Source organism: Stenella coeruleoalba (genome assembly GCF_951394435.1).
Source record: "Stenella coeruleoalba genome assembly, chromosome: 19".
Lineage (NCBI taxonomy): Eukaryota > Metazoa > Chordata > Mammalia > Artiodactyla > Delphinidae > Stenella > Stenella coeruleoalba.
The window spans coordinates 53773814-53796949 of NC_137165.1; the positions used below are offsets into that span (position 1 = coordinate 53773814).

The 23136-nt window shown below is 42.4% G+C and overlaps 2 protein-coding genes across 2 annotated transcripts in view; one reads left to right on the top strand and one right to left on the bottom strand.

Moving 5' to 3' along the window:
• UNK (unk zinc finger) overlaps window positions 1-16838 on the bottom strand; it is a 34031-nt gene extending 17193 nt beyond the window's left edge. Inside the window, exon 1 of the mRNA XM_079905843.1 lies at window positions 16555-16838. Coding sequence (XP_079761969.1) covers window positions 16555-16658 — 104 coding nt within the window. The 5' untranslated portion in view covers window positions 16659-16838. The remainder of the gene's footprint in view (window positions 1-16554) is intronic.
• A 3473-nt stretch (window positions 16839-20311) lies between these two features.
• On the top strand, window positions 20312-22718 carry H3-3B (H3.3 histone B). The gene is made up of 4 exons (XM_079905841.1): window positions 20312-20465; window positions 20926-21063; window positions 21183-21336; window positions 21430-22718. The coding sequence occupies exons 2-4, from the start codon at window positions 20936-20938 to the stop codon at window positions 21556-21558; spliced, it is 411 nt and encodes a 136-aa protein (XP_079761967.1). The 5' UTR covers window positions 20312-20465; window positions 20926-20935; the 3' UTR covers window positions 21559-22718.
• Window positions 22719-23136: the final 418 nt, after the last annotated feature.

Consider the following 23136-nt stretch of genomic DNA (forward strand, 5'->3'; position numbering starts at 1 on the left):
GTTCCCTGACCAGGAACTGAACCCAGGCCCCCTGCATTGGGAGCACGGAGTCTTAACCACTGGACCACCAGGGAAGTCCCTGGCATCCTCTATTTTTGTTTGCTAAATCTAGCAACCCTAAGAGTGGCATCTGCCTGCTTAGTAATCAATGCCTCAGTAAAAACCCAGGGAGGCAGTCCAGAGAAGTGACTGTGGACACAGTCTGTCCTCTCGGAGAGAGTTCCTGGCAAGCCTGCTTCTCTGGGGCAGCCATGTCCACAGTGTTACCTACAGATGCTACGGCTCCAAAGGGCTCCAGCTGGCAGAGGTGTCACAGAGGAAAGACATGGAGGCAACAAATTACCTCATTCTAAGCCTCTTCATCTCCATTCCCACCACCATGGGTCAGGCACTTGGTACCTCTTAATAAACCGGTCTCCTTGTATCCGGCCTCTCCCCTGTCCAGTTTATGTTGCACAGTACTCATCATTCTTCCCAGAACCCAAATGTAATTTTCACTTTCTTAAAAGCCTTTAGCTTCCACGAGTAGCCACTGATAAAGACCAACTATTCGGCCTGGCATTTCAAGCCCTACACATCTGGTCCAATGAACTCTTCCAGCCTCATTTCTCTTGAATCCAGTAACACTGGAGTCCTTGGTGTCTTGCAAAGAGATCTTTAACTTCCCTGCCTTTCCTCATGTCCCCTTCCTCACCTGTAGAAATCTTTCAAGGCTGAATTCAATGGTAATTAATCTTCTGATGCCATCACTTCCATGAAGTTTTCCTTGACCTCTACCTATCCTCCCCCTCCTGCCCTTGTCTCCAGCTAAGTTATCATCTCTAAGCTTTTACAGCACTTTCTCTGGACATTTCTTATAGTCCTTATCCTGCACTGCATATTAATAATGTGTATGTTTTCCTCTATTACTAGATTATAAAGTCCTTGGCAGCAAGCATGTAATAACCCAGTACAGTGACAGTTTGCTGAATGAATGTAACAAGAAGTCACACAAGAGGCAAAGTCTACAAAGGTATCAACAATTTTATGATGCCGCGCACAGGCAGACATTGAGAGATGGAAGCTTAATCCTATTCCCTGGTGAAAAACACTACAGTGCAGGAAATTTGTAACTCTGCAGACAGGGCGGACTGTCCTGCAGAAAAGCCTCTCACGAGAGAAGGGGCCAAATGACTGAGTCTAGGCCAGCAGAATACCCACTTTCAACCAACAATAATCAATGAGAGAAATGTCTAACCTTCTGCTTAAGCCATTAACAGAACTGCGCCATCCTCCACCTGGGAACCAAAACGTTTAGTCAGAACTTCCCACTCTCCCTGTCCCCCTCTAACCCTGTGCTCACCAGCAACGCACTGCCCAGACAGCAAGGAGAAACGCACTTAGCAATCACTCTTTTCTACTTTCATGGATTGAAATGAAACAAATTTTCAGTGGAAATGAACTGTCTCCATTAAGCTCCAACCGATCTTTCCATTTTAAAGGTTTGAAAGCATAAGATCGAAGAAAATAGGCTGAAACTTACTCGTTCCAATTCAACCAGCTCTCAGGAAAACCAAGAAGTCCTGGAATCCCTGGTTAGGAGAGAAGACTCGCCAACCACCCCTGCCCCACTCCAAGATCTGGGGGGCGCACAGGGCCACAGAGCTCAATTCTTCACACTTCCATCTCCCAGGAATACCCGCACTCAAGGATAAAAGACAATAAATGTGGACTAGCTTCAAATTGCAAGGCCTCAGTGACCTACTGTGGCCAGGATGAGTCAAGAAACCACTCAGGCCCTGAATCAGTAAGAGTTGATGGAAAAAGCCACATCTTCGTCCTTCCCAGGAGAAGGATCAACGAAGGTTGGAGGAACACTGAGGTTGCTCAGAGTCTCACCTTGACTAAGGAGCAGCACCTGCATTTGTCCCAACAGGGGCTGACTTTCAAAGTTATCTTTCACTCCTTTTTAGGACATCATATTAATTATCCTATTAATGGTTTATCTGTAAATGTAAAGGATCGTTGTGCAAGTAACATGCCCACTTACAAAAAGTTTTTAAATGTAGAAAAGGGGGGACTTCCCTGGTGGCGCAATGGTTGAGAATCTGCCTGCCAACGCAGGGGACACGGGTTCAAGTCCTGGTCCGGGAAGATCCCACATGCCGCAAAGCAACTAAGCCTGTGAGCCACAACTACTGGGCCTGTGCTCTAGAGCCCACGAGCCACAACTACTGAGCCCGCGCACCTAGAGCCGGTGCTCCAAAACAAAAGAAGCCACCGCAATGAGAAGCCCGCGCACCGGGACGAAGAGTAGCCCCCGCTCACTGCAACTAGAGAAAGCCCGCGCGCAGAAATAAAGACCCAATGCAGCCAAACAAAAATAAATTTTAAAAAATATATGTATTTTTTAAAAAAGGACGAAATCACCCTTAATCCCACCACGAATAATGCTAGACTTTTGGTTAATTTTCTCCCAGTACTTTTACACAAATATAATCATAATGTATCATATTACTGAACTGCTTTATAAAACTAATACCTTTCCCTAAAAACTTTAAAAATCAAATACATGCAAACATTTTAAAAAAAATCAAATGATACTTTCAATATTTACTGGATTATCTTTACTTTCCAAAATTCTAAAACAGCAAAATTCAGGCTACTTGAAATCAAAATTCAATCACTTGCCCCATTAAACCAACAGTGATAACATAAGCAATTAACAATATATGCAGTAAATTACATCACTTTTTCTTTTTCTAAGACTTTTTTGATGTGGACCATATTTAAAGTCTTTATTGAATTTGTTACAATGTTGCTTCTGTTCTGTTTTAGTTTTTTGGCCGCAAGAGGCATGTGGGATCTTAGCTCCCTAACCAGGGATTGACCAGGGATCGAACCCGCACCCCCTGCATTGAAAGGTGAAGTCTTAACCACTGGACCGCCAGGGAAGTCCCTACATCACTCTTAAGGTGTTAAATCAAGTGCTAACTGCTACCAGCTCAATTTCCAGCTAAACTTTATTTTTGGGGCTGTACGCTCAGCTTGCGGGATCTTAGTCCTCTGAGGACCAGGAATGGAACCCACGCCCTTGGCAGCGAAAACACAGAGTCCTATTAACCGCAGGGAATTCCCTCCAGCTGAACTTTAAATCCTATTCTAAATTGTCTCACTTAATAGCTTTATCTGTTTGGGTGTTTCACTCTCCTCTGGGTAGGAGGGTGAGCAGAATTTGAATAAACTGAATAAACAGAAAAGTATTAGAGATGACTGTTAGAAACACTACATAAATTTATTTTTTTAATTATTTATTTTTATTTATTTTTGGCTGCATTGAGTCTTCGTTGCTGCGCGCGGGCTTTCTCTAGTTGCGGGGAGCCGGGGCTACTCTTCATCGCGGAGCACGGGCGCTAGATGCACGGGCTTCAGTAGTTGTGGAGCACAGGCTCCGTAGTTGCGGCTCGCGGGCTCTAGAGTGCAGGCTCGGTAGTTGTGGCTTGCGGGCTTAGTTGCTCCTCAGCATGGGGGATCTTCCCAGACCAGGGATTCAACCTGTGTCCCCCGCACTGGCAGGTGGATTCTTAACCACTGCGCCACCAGGGAAGTCCTTTTTCAGTTTTTTTCCAAGATTTTTTTTTTTTTTTTTGACATGGACCAATTTAAGTCTTTATTGAATTTGTTACAGTATTGCTTCTGTTTTCTGTTTCGGTTCTTTGGCCGCAATGCATGTGGGATCTTAGCTCCCTGGCCAGGGACTGACCCCGCACCCCCTGTGTTGGAAGGCGAAGTCTTAACCACTGGACCGCCAGGGAAGTCCCAAAACCACGTAAATTTAGAGGCAATGGGGAGGACGTAGCTGACGTTTTAATCCATATCTATCTAGTTCCCCCCTGCTTCTAGAATCGTGCTTAGCATGGCCTCACTCTGACTCTACCTCCCCTGCTGCCACTGACCTGCTCCTCTCACCAACAGCAAGCTAAACTCTACAGCAGGGTCAGCAAACCTCTTTCTGTAAAGGACCATAGAGTAAGTATTTCAGACTTTGAGGGCTAAAAGGCCAAACTGAGGATATTACGTACGTACTTACGTAACAAGAGAAAAAACAAATTTCCACAGATTTTTTATTGGTGAAAATAATAATTGGCTATAATTTTTGGTAACACAGGTCTACTAATAAGAATGGACTTAGGGTGGCAGGAATAACATTTGCAAAGTTGGGGGTCCCTCTCACCAAAATTGGTTACGAATGTTCATCTGTTAATGTTGATTCTGTAATAAGATTTTACTAATTTCGCCTTTGAAGATGTCTTTTCACATCGATAGGTGCTGACAGATGCTGTTATCATTCTACAAGCATGATTTTAATTGAGTATATTGCTCTTAGAATACATGTATAGAATTCTACTAGTGCCTTGATACTTTTTTAAATATCTTTATTGGAGTATAATTGCTTTACAATGTTGTGTTAGCTTCTGTTGTATAACAGTGAATCAGCTGTAAGTATACATATATCCCCCCATATGATGCTTTTCTTTTAACTACTTCCAATTGAAGGTTTGGCATGAACTCATTTGCAAAGGTACATGGATTTTGAAATATGGAAATTTCCTTTGTATTCCTATCAAGATGCAAAATCACTGCTCAAACTATAATTTGTGTTCAGAAATCATATCCATGGTAGGGACTTCCCTGGTGGTCCAGTGGTTAAGAATCTGCCTTCCAGTGCAGGTACGCAGGTTCGATCCCTGGTCGGGGAACTAAGATCCCACACGCTGTGTGGCACTGAGCCTGCGCGCCACAACTAAGACCCGATGCATCAATCAATGAATGAATGAAATCACATCCATGGTAAATTTGTGTAGGGATAGAGATCTCACCTTTGTTTTAACTTCTGGCAGCAGAGGAAGTGTGTAAGGTAGTTTGACATGACATGTTTCAAACGTTAGTTGTCAAAATGACTTTACTGCAACATAAGGTTTGCGTATAAGTGATGTTTTGTCTTGTAATTTTAGGGTGAATTCATTAAGAAACATTATCAAGCCTGCAGTAAAAGCTAACTTCCAAAGCCATTCAGCATTCGGTAATAGTGGTTGAGAATGATTCTTCTTTCAGAAAAATTTCAATCTCAGCCCTGAACTCAAAAAATTACAAGAAAACTTCACCACTGCTAAGCTATCTAGTTGTGTAGTAGGGCATGCCAGAATATTCAGCTTTTATTTTTGATAAAAATTCATGGAATTGAGGATTGTTAAGTCCACAAGAGGGAGTGAAGCTCATCACTGATCCTAGCAGTTCAAGAACTCATGACAGATTCGAATACTTTCCAGAGTCCCTGCTGATGAATACAATGAATAACCACAGGCTTTAAACACCTTATGTTTTCATAAGCTTTGTAAATTTGTCCAATTAAATCTTTTTCTGCTCCACACATATTCCTACCATCATCAGTTGTAACAGATATCAGCAGATTATACTTCAGGCCGTAGTGAATTAAGTGTTTTCTTAATGTTTTTGAAAAGAAAATATCCTCAGCTGTAGTTGTTTTAAGTAGACTATTCATAGAAGCTACTTCTTCAGTCACTTCATACGCGGCACTGACTTCATGAATAAAACAGTAGCTTCTGTTGACACATCAAGAGCCAAGAAAAACCACACAAAATCATTTGCCTTGTTTTCTAATTGACCACTGATGTTTTTCCCATTGACCTCAACATTTTGAGAAATTGTTCTTGCTGAAAGGCTAATGCTCTTAAACAAGTTTGTTTTCTCTGGACATGTTTCTTCAGCTTCTTCCCTCAAACATAATTTAATTAATTCTCTATCCGTAAATGGCTTTCCTTGCTTAGCTAACACATGAGCCACTCAGAAACTTACTTCAGTTATAGCCTCGTTTTCATTTTTGTGAAGAAATTCTGCTGTAATGAAACAGTCTCTTTAGAATTTTCTGATTTTTCTGACCGTTGCCTTCCTATGAGTTGGGAATATTGTGACAACTACATAGTCTGGTAATGTTAATGGATTCTTTCAGCACAGCTTTTTAATTACAGATAGCTTTGCCAACTAATTCAGTGACAAGAAAATCCACACTCCCGTGCCCTAAAAACACGACATTCCAAGTCCATTCTTCTCTTCTCGTTTTGACGTGATACTTAGGCACTGGTAATAAAGAATAAATAAAACGTTGTGGTATGCTAACACACATGGCGCCGGAAACACTGTCAAGTTGTAACTGTGTCACCATGATTTGTAGCGCACTGAAGAGCAATGCAGAGCAACAGTCTGGTCTCCATCAGAACTACTGAACTCTGTGGTTAAACTGCAAAAGCAGCCGTAGACAATATCTAAACCAATGAGCGTGGCTTCCAATAAAGCTGTATTTATGGATGCTGAAAATTCAATTTCTTTTTTTTTTTTGGGGGCCACACGGCATGTGGGATCTTAATTCCCCAACCAGGGATCGAACCCACACTTCCTGCATTTGAAGCACAGAGCCTTAACCACCAGACTGCCAGGGAAGTCCCGAAAATTAAATTTCATATAATTTTCATGTGCCATGAAATATTCTTTTTCAACCATTAAAAATGCAAAAACTATTCTTAGTCCACGGGCCATACAAAAGCAGGTAGCAGGCTAGATGTGTCGTATGAGCCATAGTTTATTGACCTCTGCTCCACACACCATAGCCTCCCCTCATTTTTGACCTCCATACTTTCAATCATGTTGCTCCTGTGTCTGGATCGCCCTTCTGGCTTCTCTCTGCATAAGAGTTTCCTGCCCTGCCAGTGGTATTAATTGCCCTCTCTTCCATGTTTCCACCATACTGTGTGAATACAGCAGGTATGGCCCCACCACAGTTGATTTCAACTGCTTTGTATACAGCCAGGTCTATTCATCTTTGTACCCCTGCACAAAGCCAGCTTGTAGCAGGTGTTCAGGACATGTTTGTCCAAGAAAAAGCAAAAGTGTTAAAGCAACCCAAGTGGTACAAGCCTGGTCCACAGCAGCTATGCACTAACCCAGCAAAACAGACAAGCAACTTAGATGCTTCTCCTGGCAATTAAGAAATCAGTAACTTCTCTAGCTACTTTGCCCACAAAGTCTGCACAGCCTTGTTCCTCACCCTCAACACTAAATTTAAGATCTTCAGCTTCACATGCAGACTAGAAAAGCAACCAGTGGGATGGCTCACTCTGTAACTGCTGCTGAGAATGTGCACAGATACACAGAGATGTATTAAATTCCTTTTTCTGTTTACTCAAACAACTAAAAGGTATTATTTGGCAAAAGCTGGGTACAAACTAGAGATATATTAAGTGAAAGAAAAAAATATATATATATAACTGGACAATTAGGTAAACTATATGCAGAAAGAAAAACTGGAAAGAAAACTACACCCAGTATTATTGATTTTAGTGGTTATCGTGGCTTTTCCAAAATTAAATGAAAGATATATGATGCTAATAAGGCAGAAGAGTTCTTTTAAGTTAAAAGTGAACTGTGGTAAATCTTTTTGTAAAACAAATGACTATTAGAATGTCATCCTGCTTATGATTTGTAAAGTCTGATTGGATATGTATGTAAAATGGTCAGATTTGAATAAAAAGGCACATAGGCAAGACAATGAGGGCCTCTGGAGAAGCAACAGGAAGAGATGGTGTGTGCTCGGGACTTGATCCCAATGTGCACAGTGAACAGCAATCTGTGAGCCCAACAAAAAGGGGGCAACAGACAGAGCTGACAGTAGAAACCCACCCCTGACACATCGCAGACTGAAGGTCATGGCTCTGCTCCTGGGGAGCCAGCTGCTCTCCTGGCTAGTCAGTGGTCACTGCTCATGAGACTCACACAGGGGTAGCAGAGATCTGGCAACGTGACAGATGTACCCATATCCCTAATAAGCCACCGCTGTTCATCTTTATTACAGCTAGTCTTATTAAATCCGAATTTCATCTATTTCAAGCAATAATCAAGCTTTACCACGGAAACAGAATCTTAAAATGCAAGAAATGGTCCTGTTCTTAAATGTTGCTTAATGAAATCTAGCCACAATGTGATAGGATTCTGAAACTAGCAAAGGAAAGAAAAAACAAAACAAACAAAAAACCCAAAAAAATTCCAGTCACTGTCGAAGACAACACTGTGGTGTCCAAAGGCTCAAATGACACTTATCTATAATCTGTTTTCCATATTTATATTAACCCTACTGGCTACTTTATTTTCCCCATACATAACTCCTATAAAGAAATTTAGTCACAGAGCTCATAGTTCATGACTTACCAAAGATTCTTCATTTTTAAGTTTGAGAATAAAATCTTTTTTAACTTCAAGGAGAATATTGTAAGAGCAGATAAGCAGTAGATTAAGAATCCTAAATTACTTATCCAAGTGTGTGTGTGTGTGTGTGTGTGTGTGTGTGTGTGTGTGTGTGTGTGTAAAAGTAACTATTTCTTACAATTTGCTGAAAAACCTTTCCTCATTTTTGAAGAGCTTTAGGTAAACTATTAGTTCTGGATTCAATGTTTGTAAGGATATACATACACATTCTGTTTTGACACCAAACATAACCCAGAAACCATACAACTTTATGACAATAACCACACCAGTAAGAGTTACAAAAAAAAAAAGGCTTTTTAAAAAAATAACGCCAAATAAAGCTAAAATTAGTTATTGGTAAATATTTGGACAATTATTTGTCCAAATCTTTATTTAAGATAAGATAACGTGGGCTTCCCTGGAGGGGCAGTGGTTGAGAGTCCGCCTGCCGATGCAGGGGACGCGGGTTCGTGCCCCGGTCCGGGAAGATCCCACATGCCGCGGAGCGGCTGGGCCCGTGAGCCATGGCCGCTGAGCCTGCTTGTCTGGAGCCTGTGCTCCACAACGGAGAGGCCACATGGGTGAGAGGCCTGCTTACCAAAAAAAAAAAAAAAAAAAAAAAAGATAAATAAGGTAACGTGCTATCTTCTGAAGTGATCCTGGGTTTAGAACACTCTCTCAGGCAGAAAAGCAAGCCCAGATAGTATTATTCAGGCAAACAAAATAAGCATCTGGTGAATTTCTGCATGTGTCTAAATCTTTAAGACAGGCTTTAATCCTATAACCGGGTTTCAGCCAAAGACCTTGGGGCCAGTACCAACCTCCTAGATACAATGAAACTATCTTAACACAGTTACATACACAGGAACCCACAGTACAAGCACCACAGGCACTTAAGCAAGCAAACACTTTAAGGTGGGGTGGAGTCACTCACCAGCAAATGATTTCAGCCCATTCTCACTGGGAAAAAGCTGATACCTGTGACATGTCCCGGCCCCAAGAACTAACAAGAACCATGAACGGTGCAACGTTGGTGTTCCTGGTTCCTCCTATGATTTTCACTTGCCCTAAGGATCCTGGAAGTGGTAAAACTGAGGAAAGTTCATGTGATCAGTGACTCAACGTCACTGATTCTGGAGAATCTGTGAGCGGTACTGAAAACCCTGGTTCGTTCCCTAAATTAGATAACACCTTGCTTTGGTTCAAAGTTTTCCTGTAAATAGCTGGCCTCAAAAGCTTCCAATTTGACAAACATTTTAGTATAAAGGTTTTAACTGATGTGTTATTTTGAACACTTCTGTACAACAGTCTTGATCCCTGAAAGAGTAGTTCCGTTGAGAACACAAATTCATTGTCTGAGATATAACCAGGCTGATGGAGGCTATAAGAACTGCGACTGAAGTGAAATTCGAATGGACAGGGAAGAGAGGAGAGTGCTCTGAAGACAACACGGACCCACAGGCTGTTGAAGGAGGTAGCAATGCAACTGAAAGCAGTAACCTGAGCACTGTTCTGACATTGATAAGAATAGTACTTACACTGTGCTAAGTGCCAGGCACGGTTTTAAGCACTTTATATACATTAACTCACTGAATCCTCATAACTACCCCTTGGCACAGGCATTATTGGTATCATCAGGAAACTGACACACAAAGAGGGAAGTCACTTGCCCAAGGTCCCGCAGCTAGTAAGCGGCAGAGTTGGGCTTCAAACCCAGACAGTCTGGTCCTAGAGTCACTAGTCTTAAACACCATGCTGTTAACAATGCTTTTCTTAACTGAGCTACAGGAAAAACAAGAGTAGTAACAAATAAGCATAAGTGGCTCTCTAGAAGCTGTTGAAAGTATGTCTGGGAGTTTTTGACAGGCCATAATTTCAATACCATAAAATAAGTTACTAAAAACAAAAACAGAAATGTTAACTTCAATGTACTCTATTGGATATTTAATATTCATTTTATGTGTTCATTATAAAAGTTCAATAGTAAAATCTGTTCTGTTTGGTTTTAAATAAGAAAATATAAGTACAAGTTTCTAATTCATGTTGTTTGATTTACACAAATCCTAAACTGGCAGGCTACCAGATGCTTGGCACCTCTTAGCACTAAAAGTGAAATAAAAACGATATAGTAATGTTCTTACCAAAATTAATAAAAGCTTAGATATAAAAACTACTACTTAAAATTTTTAAGTCATAGAACACCATGCCAAATGTTTTTATCAACCTCTTCCTTCCTAAGCATAACTATCTCTCTTCAATGGGGTAGTTTTGTGAATAGGCCAAAATTTCATAGGAAGGTGGCAACATGGGTCTTCCCCTCCTCATTAGAAGTCATTTTGTTAGGACTTACGGTGACCATATGGTGTTTCAAATACTAATAGGAAACAAATGAGTCAACTTATGAACACAAAAAGCAAACTGTGATGTAAAGAATAAGGGAGGAAAATAAGCTCAGATATGACATGACGGTACTATCACAGGCCTTAGTATCTTCTTTGTCTCCTAAATAAATTGAGCCACCAACAGGAAAAAGGTCACCTCACAGAACGCTATGAGATTTTTAAGTTGCTAGACTCCTTTCCATCTTCTCCTCCTCATCAGCTCTTGATACTGCTGTCAAATTCTACACACTGGCAAAGAAAAAAGGGGTGAAAGTTGAGGGATTTTATAGAGAAAATATTAAAAGTTTGTTGAGATTATTTGAACGAAAATATTATAGCCATTGATATCACTTTAAATGCCTAAAACACATGGCCTATTCTTACAGAAATGCCCATGTGAACATTAGAACAATCATCACAATACCAGATGAACAGAATCAATTCATTTTAGCAGAACAGCAACCTCTTCTACATCCCACCCACCCTAGGAAGTAAACACAATTCATTTTATGAAGGTATTGGGAAAAGTGTGCTTGTTCTTTATAACAGTTACCAATTCAGAGACAATTTAAAGTACAACTACCAACAACTAGGAGTCTCAAACTTGCTGAGTATTCACTTCTTAGAAGAATCTCCTCAGACTTACAACATGGAGGCATTCGCCTAGAATGGATACACGGAGACGAAGCCATTGAGAAGGCTGGGAAAAGGGTGCCAAGAGCTCTTCACAAACTGCAGGCTTTCCCATGCTGACTGATGCTGCCAAGCCCTGATAGGCCATGTGTCTAAGGCCTCTCTAGTAGGAGGGACTCATATACACTGATTATAACAACGCTTTTGTCCAAAAAAATTGAGATGTAACTTATACAACATAAAAATTCACCATTTTAAAGTGTACATTTCATTAGTTTTTAGGATATTCATCATGTTGTGTAACCATCATCATGGTCTGATTCCAGAACATTTCCATCCCCCCAAAATAAACCCCATACCTATTTTCATATGCAATGATTTTACCCAAACTTTCTCCGTAGATCTCTCTGTTGCCCATGCAGGTATTTTAAGATGGCTGGCTGGGGTGAATCTATAGAGTATCTATATGGTAAGAAAACAAGAAAACTACATTGTCCAGAAAGATACTGAACGCAAATCCTTGGCATTTTTAGCAATTAGGCTAATGTAATTTTTATATATTGGCTAAGAATGGCAGAGAAACTTACATTCAACATCCATCTTCACATAACACATTAATGTGCCCCAAAATTCATCCAAGGTGTTAAAAGAAGGGAAGACAATCTACTATGATTAGCCATAACTGTCCATAGTTGTAATTTCAAAATACAGAAGATGCATATGTGGGAAAACCTCCTTTAGTATCAAGCACAGCTGGATCAAAAAAACAAAAAACAAAATGAAAAACTTTATGATTAAGCAAATATTGTCCCCACTTGAGAAAATAATCCCTAGATCAGTTCTCTATTTAAAGTAATGTAGCTTTAAATGCAACCTTACTTTTATCAGTCTTCTAACCTAGAGTCTCTCCTAATGAGAAAAATAACCTTTAGGCAAAGGTCTGGTAGGAAAGCCTGCAGATGTGCGGTGCTCAGGCTGTCGCAGGCCTCTCATTACCTAAGTGAGCTCACAGCTTCTAAGACACACAGGAAGGAGACCTCACCTTCAGGCATCAGGGTGTTGAAAGCGGGAGGAAGTAGGTCCACGAGGGTGTCTTGCTTTTGTGCACTTATCTGGGGTGCTATTTGCAGAGAAGGAGCTCCTTTATAGAGTGTGCCCAAGATGGATTTCTCTAAGTTGCTCTCAGAGTTGTCCAGCTGCCCTCACCAATAAGCCACAGTCTTTGTAGGTTGATAGAAACCACCAGTCAAAGCAGATGCATATGGATTGTGGGGAAGCCTTCTTTAGTATCTAACATAGCTGGATTAAAACAAAAAAACTTAACCATTAAGCAAATCTTCACTTTAATCATTAATTTAGATTATAGCAAATACCAACTAGGTGCTAAAATTGAGTCTACCCTTAGCATGGGCACTTAACACTTATTAATGGGGATTTTGTGGACTTGCCTGAAGGCCACAGTGAGCTCTCAATTTTTGTCCTGCAAGAAATTAGTTCTCCTTGATAAACAAGCAAACAAGATCCAGAAATGTTTATTGGTAATTTAACTCATTCTTGCCAAGGCTGCTAAGCAATGCTTCCAATGACTTCCATTGTGCAACAAGTTGTGCTCTAGCAATGTATTTACAAAGTTATTGCAATCTGCAATAATGATTTAAATACTGTTCATTGCCTGGATTTTCCAAAACACAATCAGATGCAATCAAGTGAAGCTCATGACATTTACATAATGTATAAACTAACAGATTTCCCTCAAAGTAGTTTATCTATGGAAGTACTGCTACATTATTCTTCTTTAAAGATGCCCAGGAAACAGTCCTAAATTAAAACGACACCTGGCTAGATGAGTATAAAGCACTTATCCTCTGTCTACCTATAAGAAATCACCCAGTGGCCAGAAACCTCCAAGTAACCATCAATAAACTAGAATTTCATTTTCCTTTAATACAAGAGAATTAAGAAGTCTGAGAATCAATTGCAGGTAAAAGAATCCAAAAATGATTTAATGTCTTTGAGGTTTATATCCTCTTATAGGGTCAAAATAATGAGGTCAAAAACTTAATTTTTTTTTTTGCCATGCTGCGCGGCTTGCGCAATCTCAGTTCCCAGACCAGGGATTGAACCTGGGCCACGGCAGTGAAAGCACCAAGTCTTAACCAATGGACTGACAGAGAATTCCCAAAACTGGGGTTTTTTTGACCATACCACGCAGCATGCGGGATCTTAGTTCCCACTGGGGGTTGGACCTGTGTCCCCTGCAGTGGAAGCGCAGAATCTTAACCACTGGACGGCCAGGGAAGTCCCAAAACTGGGATGTTTTATTAAAGATGGCAGGTTTTTTGGTGACCTTTCAGCTATACACTTTTAACAATATAATTGTTATGTAGTAAAGCCCAAAGTTAGCTAAATTTGTAGATACATTTCAGAATGTAAATTGCTCCAAAATTTCCCATTCTTCAGTCTGTTTTTATAAAACTCTTCTAAAATATGATGGACTTGTTTTAAATAAAGCTGCATTAAATTTAGTCTTTGTCAAAAAAAATAGACAAATTACCTAGCAAGAGGTCACATGGTTCTTGTGTTGAAAAGTACTAATACATGCATATTATCATTTTACTTAGTGCTAATCCAATACTTGGAAGTGTACAACAGAGGAAATTCTGATATAACCGTTATCTAAAAGGGATGGATTCCTCAAGTCTAGCACAAGTGCCCGCTACACCAATTTTCTGAAAGGATTAATTCCAAGTTTCCCTTAAAGTAAGAATATTCAACAGCTTACAAAAAAGAAAAGCCAACAAAATAATTATCCTTCAAACTATGTTACGAATAATCCTCTTGGTTTGGGAAAAGGAGGGCTCAAACTCTAGGACTTTAGTTGTGGTATAAGAATAAAGGGCAAGAAGCAAGCCAACAGGAACACAATTTTTGCTTTTAATGGATTCAACTGTGTTTGCCAAGACTGACATTATGATGAGTGGGATTCAATTTTAATGCAAATCTCTTCTAGATTACTGCAAAATTAATGCATGTCACATAATCTCAAATAACATCAGGTACAAAAAAATACACAAAATTAACATATCAGAAAGCTTTAAAATGTAAAAAAAATTTGACAGGTAAAAAAATACAAACATTCAAAAAACAACAAGGAGTCTATATCTGTATTCAACAATGGGATCAATGCACTAGGTAAGGTCATATTCAGGTTGGAACAAATTCTGGAAATTCATGCTACAAAAGAGAATGAAAAAAATGCTCGGCAGCTCAAAATTTTATAGCAAATACTGAAATCAAAATTAAAATGTTCGTGTCTCCTAACCCCCAAGGAAAACAAATGGGTTCACCTTTAATAAATAAATTCAGAGCCAACAAGTGTACTCGTGCCATCATGTGTCCTCATGCTCCCTGCTCCTCAGACCTGAATGAAGCTTTCCACATCATCTCTCTCTCTCTCACACACACACACACACACACACACACACACACACACACACACACACACACACACGAACAGATAACAGAAAATAAAGAGATGGGAACACCTCCAACCACCAACCACCCAATCAGGCCTGGGCATTTCATCTGCTGCTAAGCCACTTTAAGAGCCAAGACTGATTACTCTGTGCTTACCCCACGAGGAACGGAAAGACAGTTTTTAAACAAATGAGCATCAAGAGGACAAAGACTCATATTAACATTTACACAGCTGTTGACTTGTTTCATCTCTCAATTCCAACATGATTAGAAAGCCTTTCTAATATAGACTCCATAATATACTCAATGACAATGACAACACAACACAGAAACAGAGGTTGCTGAAACCAAGATTCACATTACTCAAAATGTTATCGGTATTTTTCTGAAAAAACGTGATCTGAGCAACCAGTGATTATAAATAAGTTCCAATAAGGTGAAGTTTGCAGATTTCCAAATCAAGACCCTACTGTTGCCTGACCACACCATTCATCTGACCACTGAATTCTCTGAGATAAGACCATCTCACCAAAGCCAGCGGCAGGACTGCAGAAAGAACTCCAGTAAGAAAGCAATGCAAATGGCCATATTAAAAAAGTTATAGTTAACATGAGTCAGACTTAAGTCCACAAAAAGTTTCAAATGATTTCAACCAGTAACAGAGAATCTCACAGAGAAACCAATACACTTCCTAAAATCGATGTTCCCTTATCCCAGAAGAGTCTCCCAATGGGTCTCACTTCCATCAGTGACAAACAAGCGCTCCTCTTGTCTACTTCCTTCTACTCCAACACATGCTTCTTGCTCTTGGTTCACCAGGCAGCATTACCGTGTTCCCCTTAAGGGCTGTTCAACCCCCAACTTCCAAAATCTCCAGCAAGACTGAGGTACACTTGGGGATCCTTCTAAACTTGCTCACAACTTGGGAGACGAAGGGGATGTGGGGCACTCAAAGAGCATCACGGAAAAATGGAAACCAACATTGTGCTTAACAGGAGGGCCTGCCTCTTTTTCTCTTTCTTTCTCCCAAAGCATCTAGCACTAGGCAGTTGCTTGAAGTGCCTTGAGAGGCAATATTATAAAAAGACGACAGGGACCTACATTTAGACACAAGCAGATTCCCAGGAAGAGGCTTCCCATCTTAACTGGACTCTCGTAGCATCAGCATTTGGGGCTCCCTCGGATGCCACATTTGGCTTGGGCCTGGGGACACATTCGGACCCCATCACCCTTGGGATCCCTGACTAGGGCTGGGTCAACTGTTTAAGTGAATTCAAGCAAGAGTGACCTCTGTGGACGACACACGGACCTCACGGACACAAAAGGCCCCCTGTGCACACTACATGGGTCGCCTGACAAGACTTCACGCTAACGGTCATTTATAAGCAGGTCTAGGGCTGGCCCCTTAGGAACTCATTCTGGTCGCGTCTTAGACTTCTTATCGCCCCTAAAGTGCCTGGGATTGTGGTTTTATGGTCTGAGGAACAGTTAGGCCTCGAAGGCCCGGCCTAAGATGTGTGCACTCCGCATCCCAAGCTCCCGCCTTCCCCACTCGGCGGCGGGGACCGGGTTTCCCGCCCCTCGGCCGACCAAAGGTTGGTGGCAGTTGGAGGCAGTTGGGACCGGCCCCAGCAGGTTGGAACCGGTCTGGGCCGGGCCGGAGGAAGAAGGGGGGAGGGAGAGGCCGCCTCGCGCTCTCCCTGCGCGCGTGACTCACGCTGGCCGCTGACGTCAGGCGTGCGCGCGCGGCGGGGGGGGCTCTACGTACGTGTAGTGCTGCGGTTTCTCGGGCTGTGCCTGCAGCACCTGAGCGGTGGCGGCCGGGGGCGCCGAGGAAGCTGCGGAGCCGCCGGGCCCTGGGCCCTTCGACATGGTCCTGTCTTCCTGCCTCTTCGCCGCTCCCCTTTTATTATTCAGTCTGCGCGGTCCGCGCCGAGGCCCCAGTGCGCCTGCGCCGCGCCACGAGAACGTGAAGACCCCCCGCACGGCAGCAAGGGTTGCTGGGAGTTGTGGTCCCAGGTTCGGCTGGAATTTTACCGTCAGCCGAGGGTTGCTGCCGAAGGAACGGACCACAATACCCAGGGATCCTTGCGGACGGTGTCCCGGATGCTGAGGGCCCGCGACGGTTTCTGGGGATTGCAGTCCGGCTGCGTTTCTTCTTAACTGCGTCTTTCCAGGTTTGTAGTCGGGAGCCTTTCCCTGAAATTGGAGCCCCTGGAGTAGAAGAGGCCCAGAGCCAGGGAGGGCCTAACGACTGCTGGGAAACGGTTCCAAGTGTAATTGCACTGCCAACAGTGTAACAATTACCTCGCCTCCATACTTAGCACACCCTGGGCTCGGTTCTGATGCCGGCCCTGAGCAGTGGGCCTTTGAGCTTCAGGCACCTGGAGTCCGCCAACATCCTCATTCCTGTAGTGGGACCAAGCTGAGAGGCGTGAAGGAAAGTCTGCCCGTTGGAAGTCAGCTTAAGAAACCTTTGCTAACGAAGAGCTACACTACATACTCTGTTCCTGCGCCTTTGCTGAGGCGCTCCGTAAACCTTTACCAGCCCTGAAACCTGGAACTCCACGACTTGGGTCCCTTCTCAACTCGACACCTGGCTTGACCAACTTGTTTCCAGTACATTAAGGGCCAAGGACGAATTTAATCTCCGTCTAGCATAGTCTCAGGTACACTGGCAAGATGCAGGGGCGTCGAGAAGCATCACAGTGTCCAGAGGAAGGGCCTGGGTTTGAGTAGGGAGTGCGATTTATAATCCACTCCAGTTTCCTGCTGCGGATGCCAGCGCTTCTACTGGTGAAAATGTCTCCTCCCTGCTTCCCGCCAGTTGGGCGAAGTTCTTCATAGATATTTTAACACTTGTTATTTAACTTTGTTTTCCATATTGAATCTATTTAAAACCATTGTTTTACAGACTAATTTACATTTTATGAGATAACGTTAACTAATGTTAATCTCATTAAAGAAACACATTCCGAATAACGAATAACCTTACCGGTGAAGCAGGGTGGGGTGAATGGAAAATTGTTAATGTTTAAGACTGATACATATCTATTTTATTTTGTTACGAGTAACTTCACATCAGAATCCAAATTGTCAGCCTACAAAGTTGAGAAACTGGTATTTCTTAAACATGTCAAATCAGTTGTTTAACCACTAGGGGCATTTGAAGATGAAAAATTCCAAAAGCATAAAAAAGTTGTGTATTGCTTTACTCCTATTATTAAATCCAAATAATTGGCATATATGCTATCCCCAAAATACCCAAGTGTGATTTGAATGAAGAAATATAGTTAAGAGTGCTAGATTTTAAATAAGGGTATGAGCTTCAGAATAAGTGTGTACTAGTAGAATTGGGAGATGATACCATCCAAACTGCTTAATTTACAGAAGAGGAAACCAAAACTCAGAGAGGTTAAGTAACTTGTGCGAAGTTACTCAGCAAGTCTGACAGAACAGGAACTAGGACAGTAGCCTACATGCTGCATCATGTTTTGCGTTGTTTTGACTGTATTAACATTTTCAGTTGTTCCCTATTTCCTGTGTTGCTTTTCCTCCCCTGCGTCCACTTAGGAAAAAGAAGAACATAGCGAAAAGACGGCCAAGTAAGAGGGACAAACTGTTTCCACTAATCATCCTTAAATGGATGCATGTAAATTCATACCTAGTTTCTCCTGGAGCAGTTTTAGTTCCTCTGTAGTAATTAGCAAAACTGGGGACGGGGATGGGGGGCGCGGCAGATAACTAGACTATTTCTCCCGTAGAAAGCATGGGACAGACAGGGTTCTGGATCTCCTAGAAAAGCCTTGGAACACAAAATGGGTGTTAATTCAGGAATCCATTCTTTCTCCAGGCCATCTGAGCAGTCAAAAAAAGATAACAGGGTATTTTTCTTGTTACATCCCAGGACATTTGACAGCCTCTTATGTGAGAGGTAACCAGCGCCCTGTTTCTCGGCTTTACCCAGGTTCTGAGAACAGGGCATCTTGGTTTGTCTTCTCAGTCTGGCATGAATGAAACAGCTTAATTTTTCCCCTACCCTACACTTTGAGCAGAAGGCAGAAAACTAAAGTTGATTGAATTATCACATAAAAGTTTAGATATATAATAATTAAATACATACTGTGCGTGTTATGATTGAGAGGGCTGAAATAACGAGAGGAATTTGGAAATAGAGGTTGGGTCAAAGGCGTTTTTTGCCATAGCTGCTTTTTCAAACTGCATTTTTTTTCTCACTATTGATGGTGAGAGGGGGAACTCTGGTGTCAGGAGTAAATTTTTGAGGTATTTGTATTTATGTATAATAATTCTCTGAGTTGAAATCTATATGTACCTGGTTTTGCTGCTTTTTTATTTTAATAATTTAAAATATTCGGTGAGGGACTTCCCTGGCTCTCCAGTGGTTAGGGCTCCGCACTTCCACCGCAGGGGGCGCGGGTTCCATCCCTGACCGGGAGCCTGAGATCCCACATGCCGCACGGCACGGCCAACGAATAAATAAATCAGTTCGGTGAACCCAGAGTAAGAACTGCGGAGTAGAATGCCCAAGGCTCTGTTTCAATTTTCTGGGCTTTGTTTGGCGGGTCTTAACCTTAAGCCTGCTTTGATATTTTATATAACTGAGTCACCTGAAAAACTAAATATTAAAATCCACTCAAGACATTTAGGCAAAGGTAGGGATTACCATTTTTATACATTTGTCTTGTTTCTTCACAAGTAACACATTCCAGGATATACCATTAAATACAAGTGAACGTATTTAATTTAGTTGTCTTTTGTTTGCTCTTTATGGACATGCAAATACAGTTTTAGAACTGACTATTCCCATTCTGGCTGTAGTCATTTAGTTCAGTTGAATTACATAATTTTAAAAATATGTTGATTAGTGGGTTACTTCTTGTTTAAGCATTTTGAAATCACAAAGTATTTTGTGATGGTCTAATAACATACAAAACAGTACTTCTAAAATAATTTATTGACATTTGTTTTTTGTATCTATTATTTACCCCTCCCCACCAAACAAAAGAACTCCCATTTGAAAAGTAATCACAGGGAATACATTTTTTTTATATATTGTTTCCAATATATAAAATTTACAAAATTTTCGTTAAAGAAACCTCTCCTCCTCCTGCATTGTATTAGCTTGATGCAAATAAGGTTAGGCTCCTTCCCGTCCCGACTCTTTAAGTCCTGATAGGGACCAGTGCAATTCATTTGCATTGACTTTCTATTGTAGAGCTTTGAAACCAAGGGAAGGATCCAAACATAGCTCCATTTTATCCAATCAGAAGAGCCGCTTAGTGCTAAACTCTGATTCGTCCATTCCGCTTTCCATTTATCCAATCATTAGGCCACTTTAACAGCCAATCAGTGGTCTAGATGTCCGCCAATCAGCGAACGGGGCCGAAGCACGGCCTTTGTGTCGGGGGATGTCAGCGCGTCGGCGAAAGCGTCAGCCAATAGAAAAAGTCGTTGGTGTATGCAAATTAAGGTCCTATTACGCAGAGACGCAGCGTGAAGCGTGAGTATAAAAACGGAGGCATAGGGGGGGCCTGGAACGCAGAGCGGTTTGGTCGTTAGTCGGAGGAGCTTCTTCCGTTAGTTCGGCGACTGCGGCTCTTCATTGGGCAGCAGGAGCGGCGCGGCTGTCGGAGAAGCGGCGTAGAACTTAGGCATTGGGTAAGTGTTCTTGGGTTTACGCGTGACATGAGGCCCTGTCAGCCGTTGATGTCGCGGGCCGCGGCCGTTGAGAGCCGAGTGCCGGCTGCTGCGGGCTGCCCAGGCTGCTTGCTGGCGCCGGCGTGGGGACGGGTGGTTTTCCCTTGGGGCTTCGTTCCGGAACCATGTCTCCGCCTCTTTCCCGCTGGTGATTCAGAGGTCCCGACGCCGGGTTCCGGGCAGCCGGGCCTCCGCCCGTCGAGGAGGGGAAGTGACTCCTCCCCGCGCTCCCCCTCCCGGGGGAGGCTGCTGCTACTTGCAGCCTGAGTCATTAGGGGAGGGGGAGGAGGCGGCAGCCCTCGGCCATCTGCCGCCCGCCTTGGGGTGGGAGGAGGCGGGAGGGTAGGGGCGCCGGGCGTCCCGCTCCCCGCAGCCTGGGAGACGAGCGCCGCGGCCCCGGAGTCAGGGATTTGTTCCGCAGGTGAAAGAAAATGGCCCGAACCAAGCAGACTGCTCGTAAGTCCACGGGTGGCAAAGCGCCCCGCAAACAGCTGGCCACTAAAGCCGCCAGGAAAAGCGCTCCCTCTACCGGCGGGGTGAAAAAACCTCATCGCTACAGGTAGGCAGCGCGGCAGGAAAACAATGACTCGGCGGCGCGCCGCGAGCGGGACGCTTCCTGCTGCTTGATCAGCGCTCTCGGTTAACCGGTGTCCCTTTACGCCCTCCTCTTCGCTTCAGGCCCGGGACCGTTGCGCTTCGAGAAATCCGTCGTTACCAGAAATCCACCGAGCTTCTGATCCGGAAGCTGCCTTTCCAGAGGTTGGTGAGGGAGATCGCCCAGGATTTCAAAACCGACTTGAGGTTCCAGAGTGCCGCCATTGGTGCGCTTCAGGTGAGGTGGCCGAGGCTGCGTGTAGCAGGGGCGGAGGGCTTGCGCGCGGTTCTCCTCGGAGAGAGTTAATAGTGTGGCTCTTGTCCTCAACAGGAGGCTAGTGAAGCGTACCTGGTGGGTTTGTTTGAAGATACTAATCTGTGTGCCATCCACGCTAAGAGAGTCACCATCATGCCCAAAGACATCCAGTTGGCTCGCCGGATACGGGGAGAGAGAGCTTAAGTGAAGGCAGTTTTTATGGTGTTTTGTAGTAAATTCTGTAAAATACTTTGGTTTAATTTGTGATTTTTTTGTAAGAAATTGTTTATAATATGTTGCATTTGTACTTAAGTCATTCCATCTTTCACTCAGGATGAATGCGAAAAGTGACTGACTGTTCACAGACCTCAGTGATGTGAGCACTGTTGCTCAGGAGTGACAAGTTGCTAATATGCAGAAGGGATGGGTGATATTTCTTGCTTCTCATGATGCATGTTTCTGTATGTTAATGACTTGTTGGGTAGCTATTAAGGTACTAGAATTGATAAATGTGTACAGGGTCCTTTTGCAATAAAACTGGTTATGACTTGATCCAAGTGTTTAACAATTGGGGCTGTTAAGTCTGACCATACATCACTGTGATAGAATGTGGGCTTTTTCAAGGGTGAAGATACAAGTCTTAACCACAGTGTAACTTACAGTTTCCTTATTAAAAAAAAAAAAAAGTAAACCTGGCAGCTATAGAATACACTATGTGCATTTATAATAGCTATTTTATATATTGTAGTGTCAACATTTTTAAATTAAATGTTTTACATTCACATGTGGTGGGGAGTCTTGTCATTAAGGTGTGTGTAACATAGAGTCCGGTTGGTTTTCTCCTAACTAGACTGCACTTGTTTTTCATACGTAGTAAGATGCTTTGTGCATTATACCTTGCATAAGTCCTCATTCTACCACATGTTAACTAATCCTCTAGCTGATAATGCAGACACTAACGGGGGGATTTATTTATAAGGGCTCTAGAATATAATACAAGTTATTCACACCAGCATCATCTGTTACTAATATAGTAGTTAGTGCAGCTTTTCTTTGTGTTGTGGTTGGTCTCATAACTAGGTTGAGTTTTTCTCTACCAGGAGGGAACAATACCGAACTTCTTTTCCTTGTGGAGTTTGTATTATAATAACCCTTAGGGTAAACTTGCTGTGGGGGAGGGACACACAGCTTCAGCTCATGGAACCTCTGCCGGTTAAAATGGTGTCATCTGGTATAAGGTCCTGGGAAAAATCACTTCATAGAGATGCTTTCCAAGTGGTTTTCAAACTTATTCTTCTATTGAAGTTTTTAGGTCAATTATGTATGTTGACTAAATTTACAAATAAACTTGTTTATCCAACTAAGTGTCAAAAACCTAAATTGAATGTTGAAAGCTTAATACATCTTTTATCTAGGTCCTTTAAGTTTATTTAAGGTTTTGCTTGGTAGACAAAGGAAGCATTTATTTGCAGAAATACTTCTACAAAGCATGTAAAGAGCTCTCTGCTCTATAAAAATGCCATGACAGCTGTATATGCAGTGTGGGCTTAAGATTGTATTAATATGATTCTCCCCCCTGCCCCTCTGTTGTGAAGGAAAGTAAATTTCTTTGAAATTCCAGGACTCAAATTTGGCGTCTGTTCCTGAACCTGTTTGTGAAGCACGTTTATAGATCTCTTCATAAAGTGAGTTATTTTAAGACAAGCCCACAGGTATAGAATCTTTAGTTTAAGCCGCCTTTTCACTATGAAACTAGTGTTCTTGACCAATGATGGCCGCCAG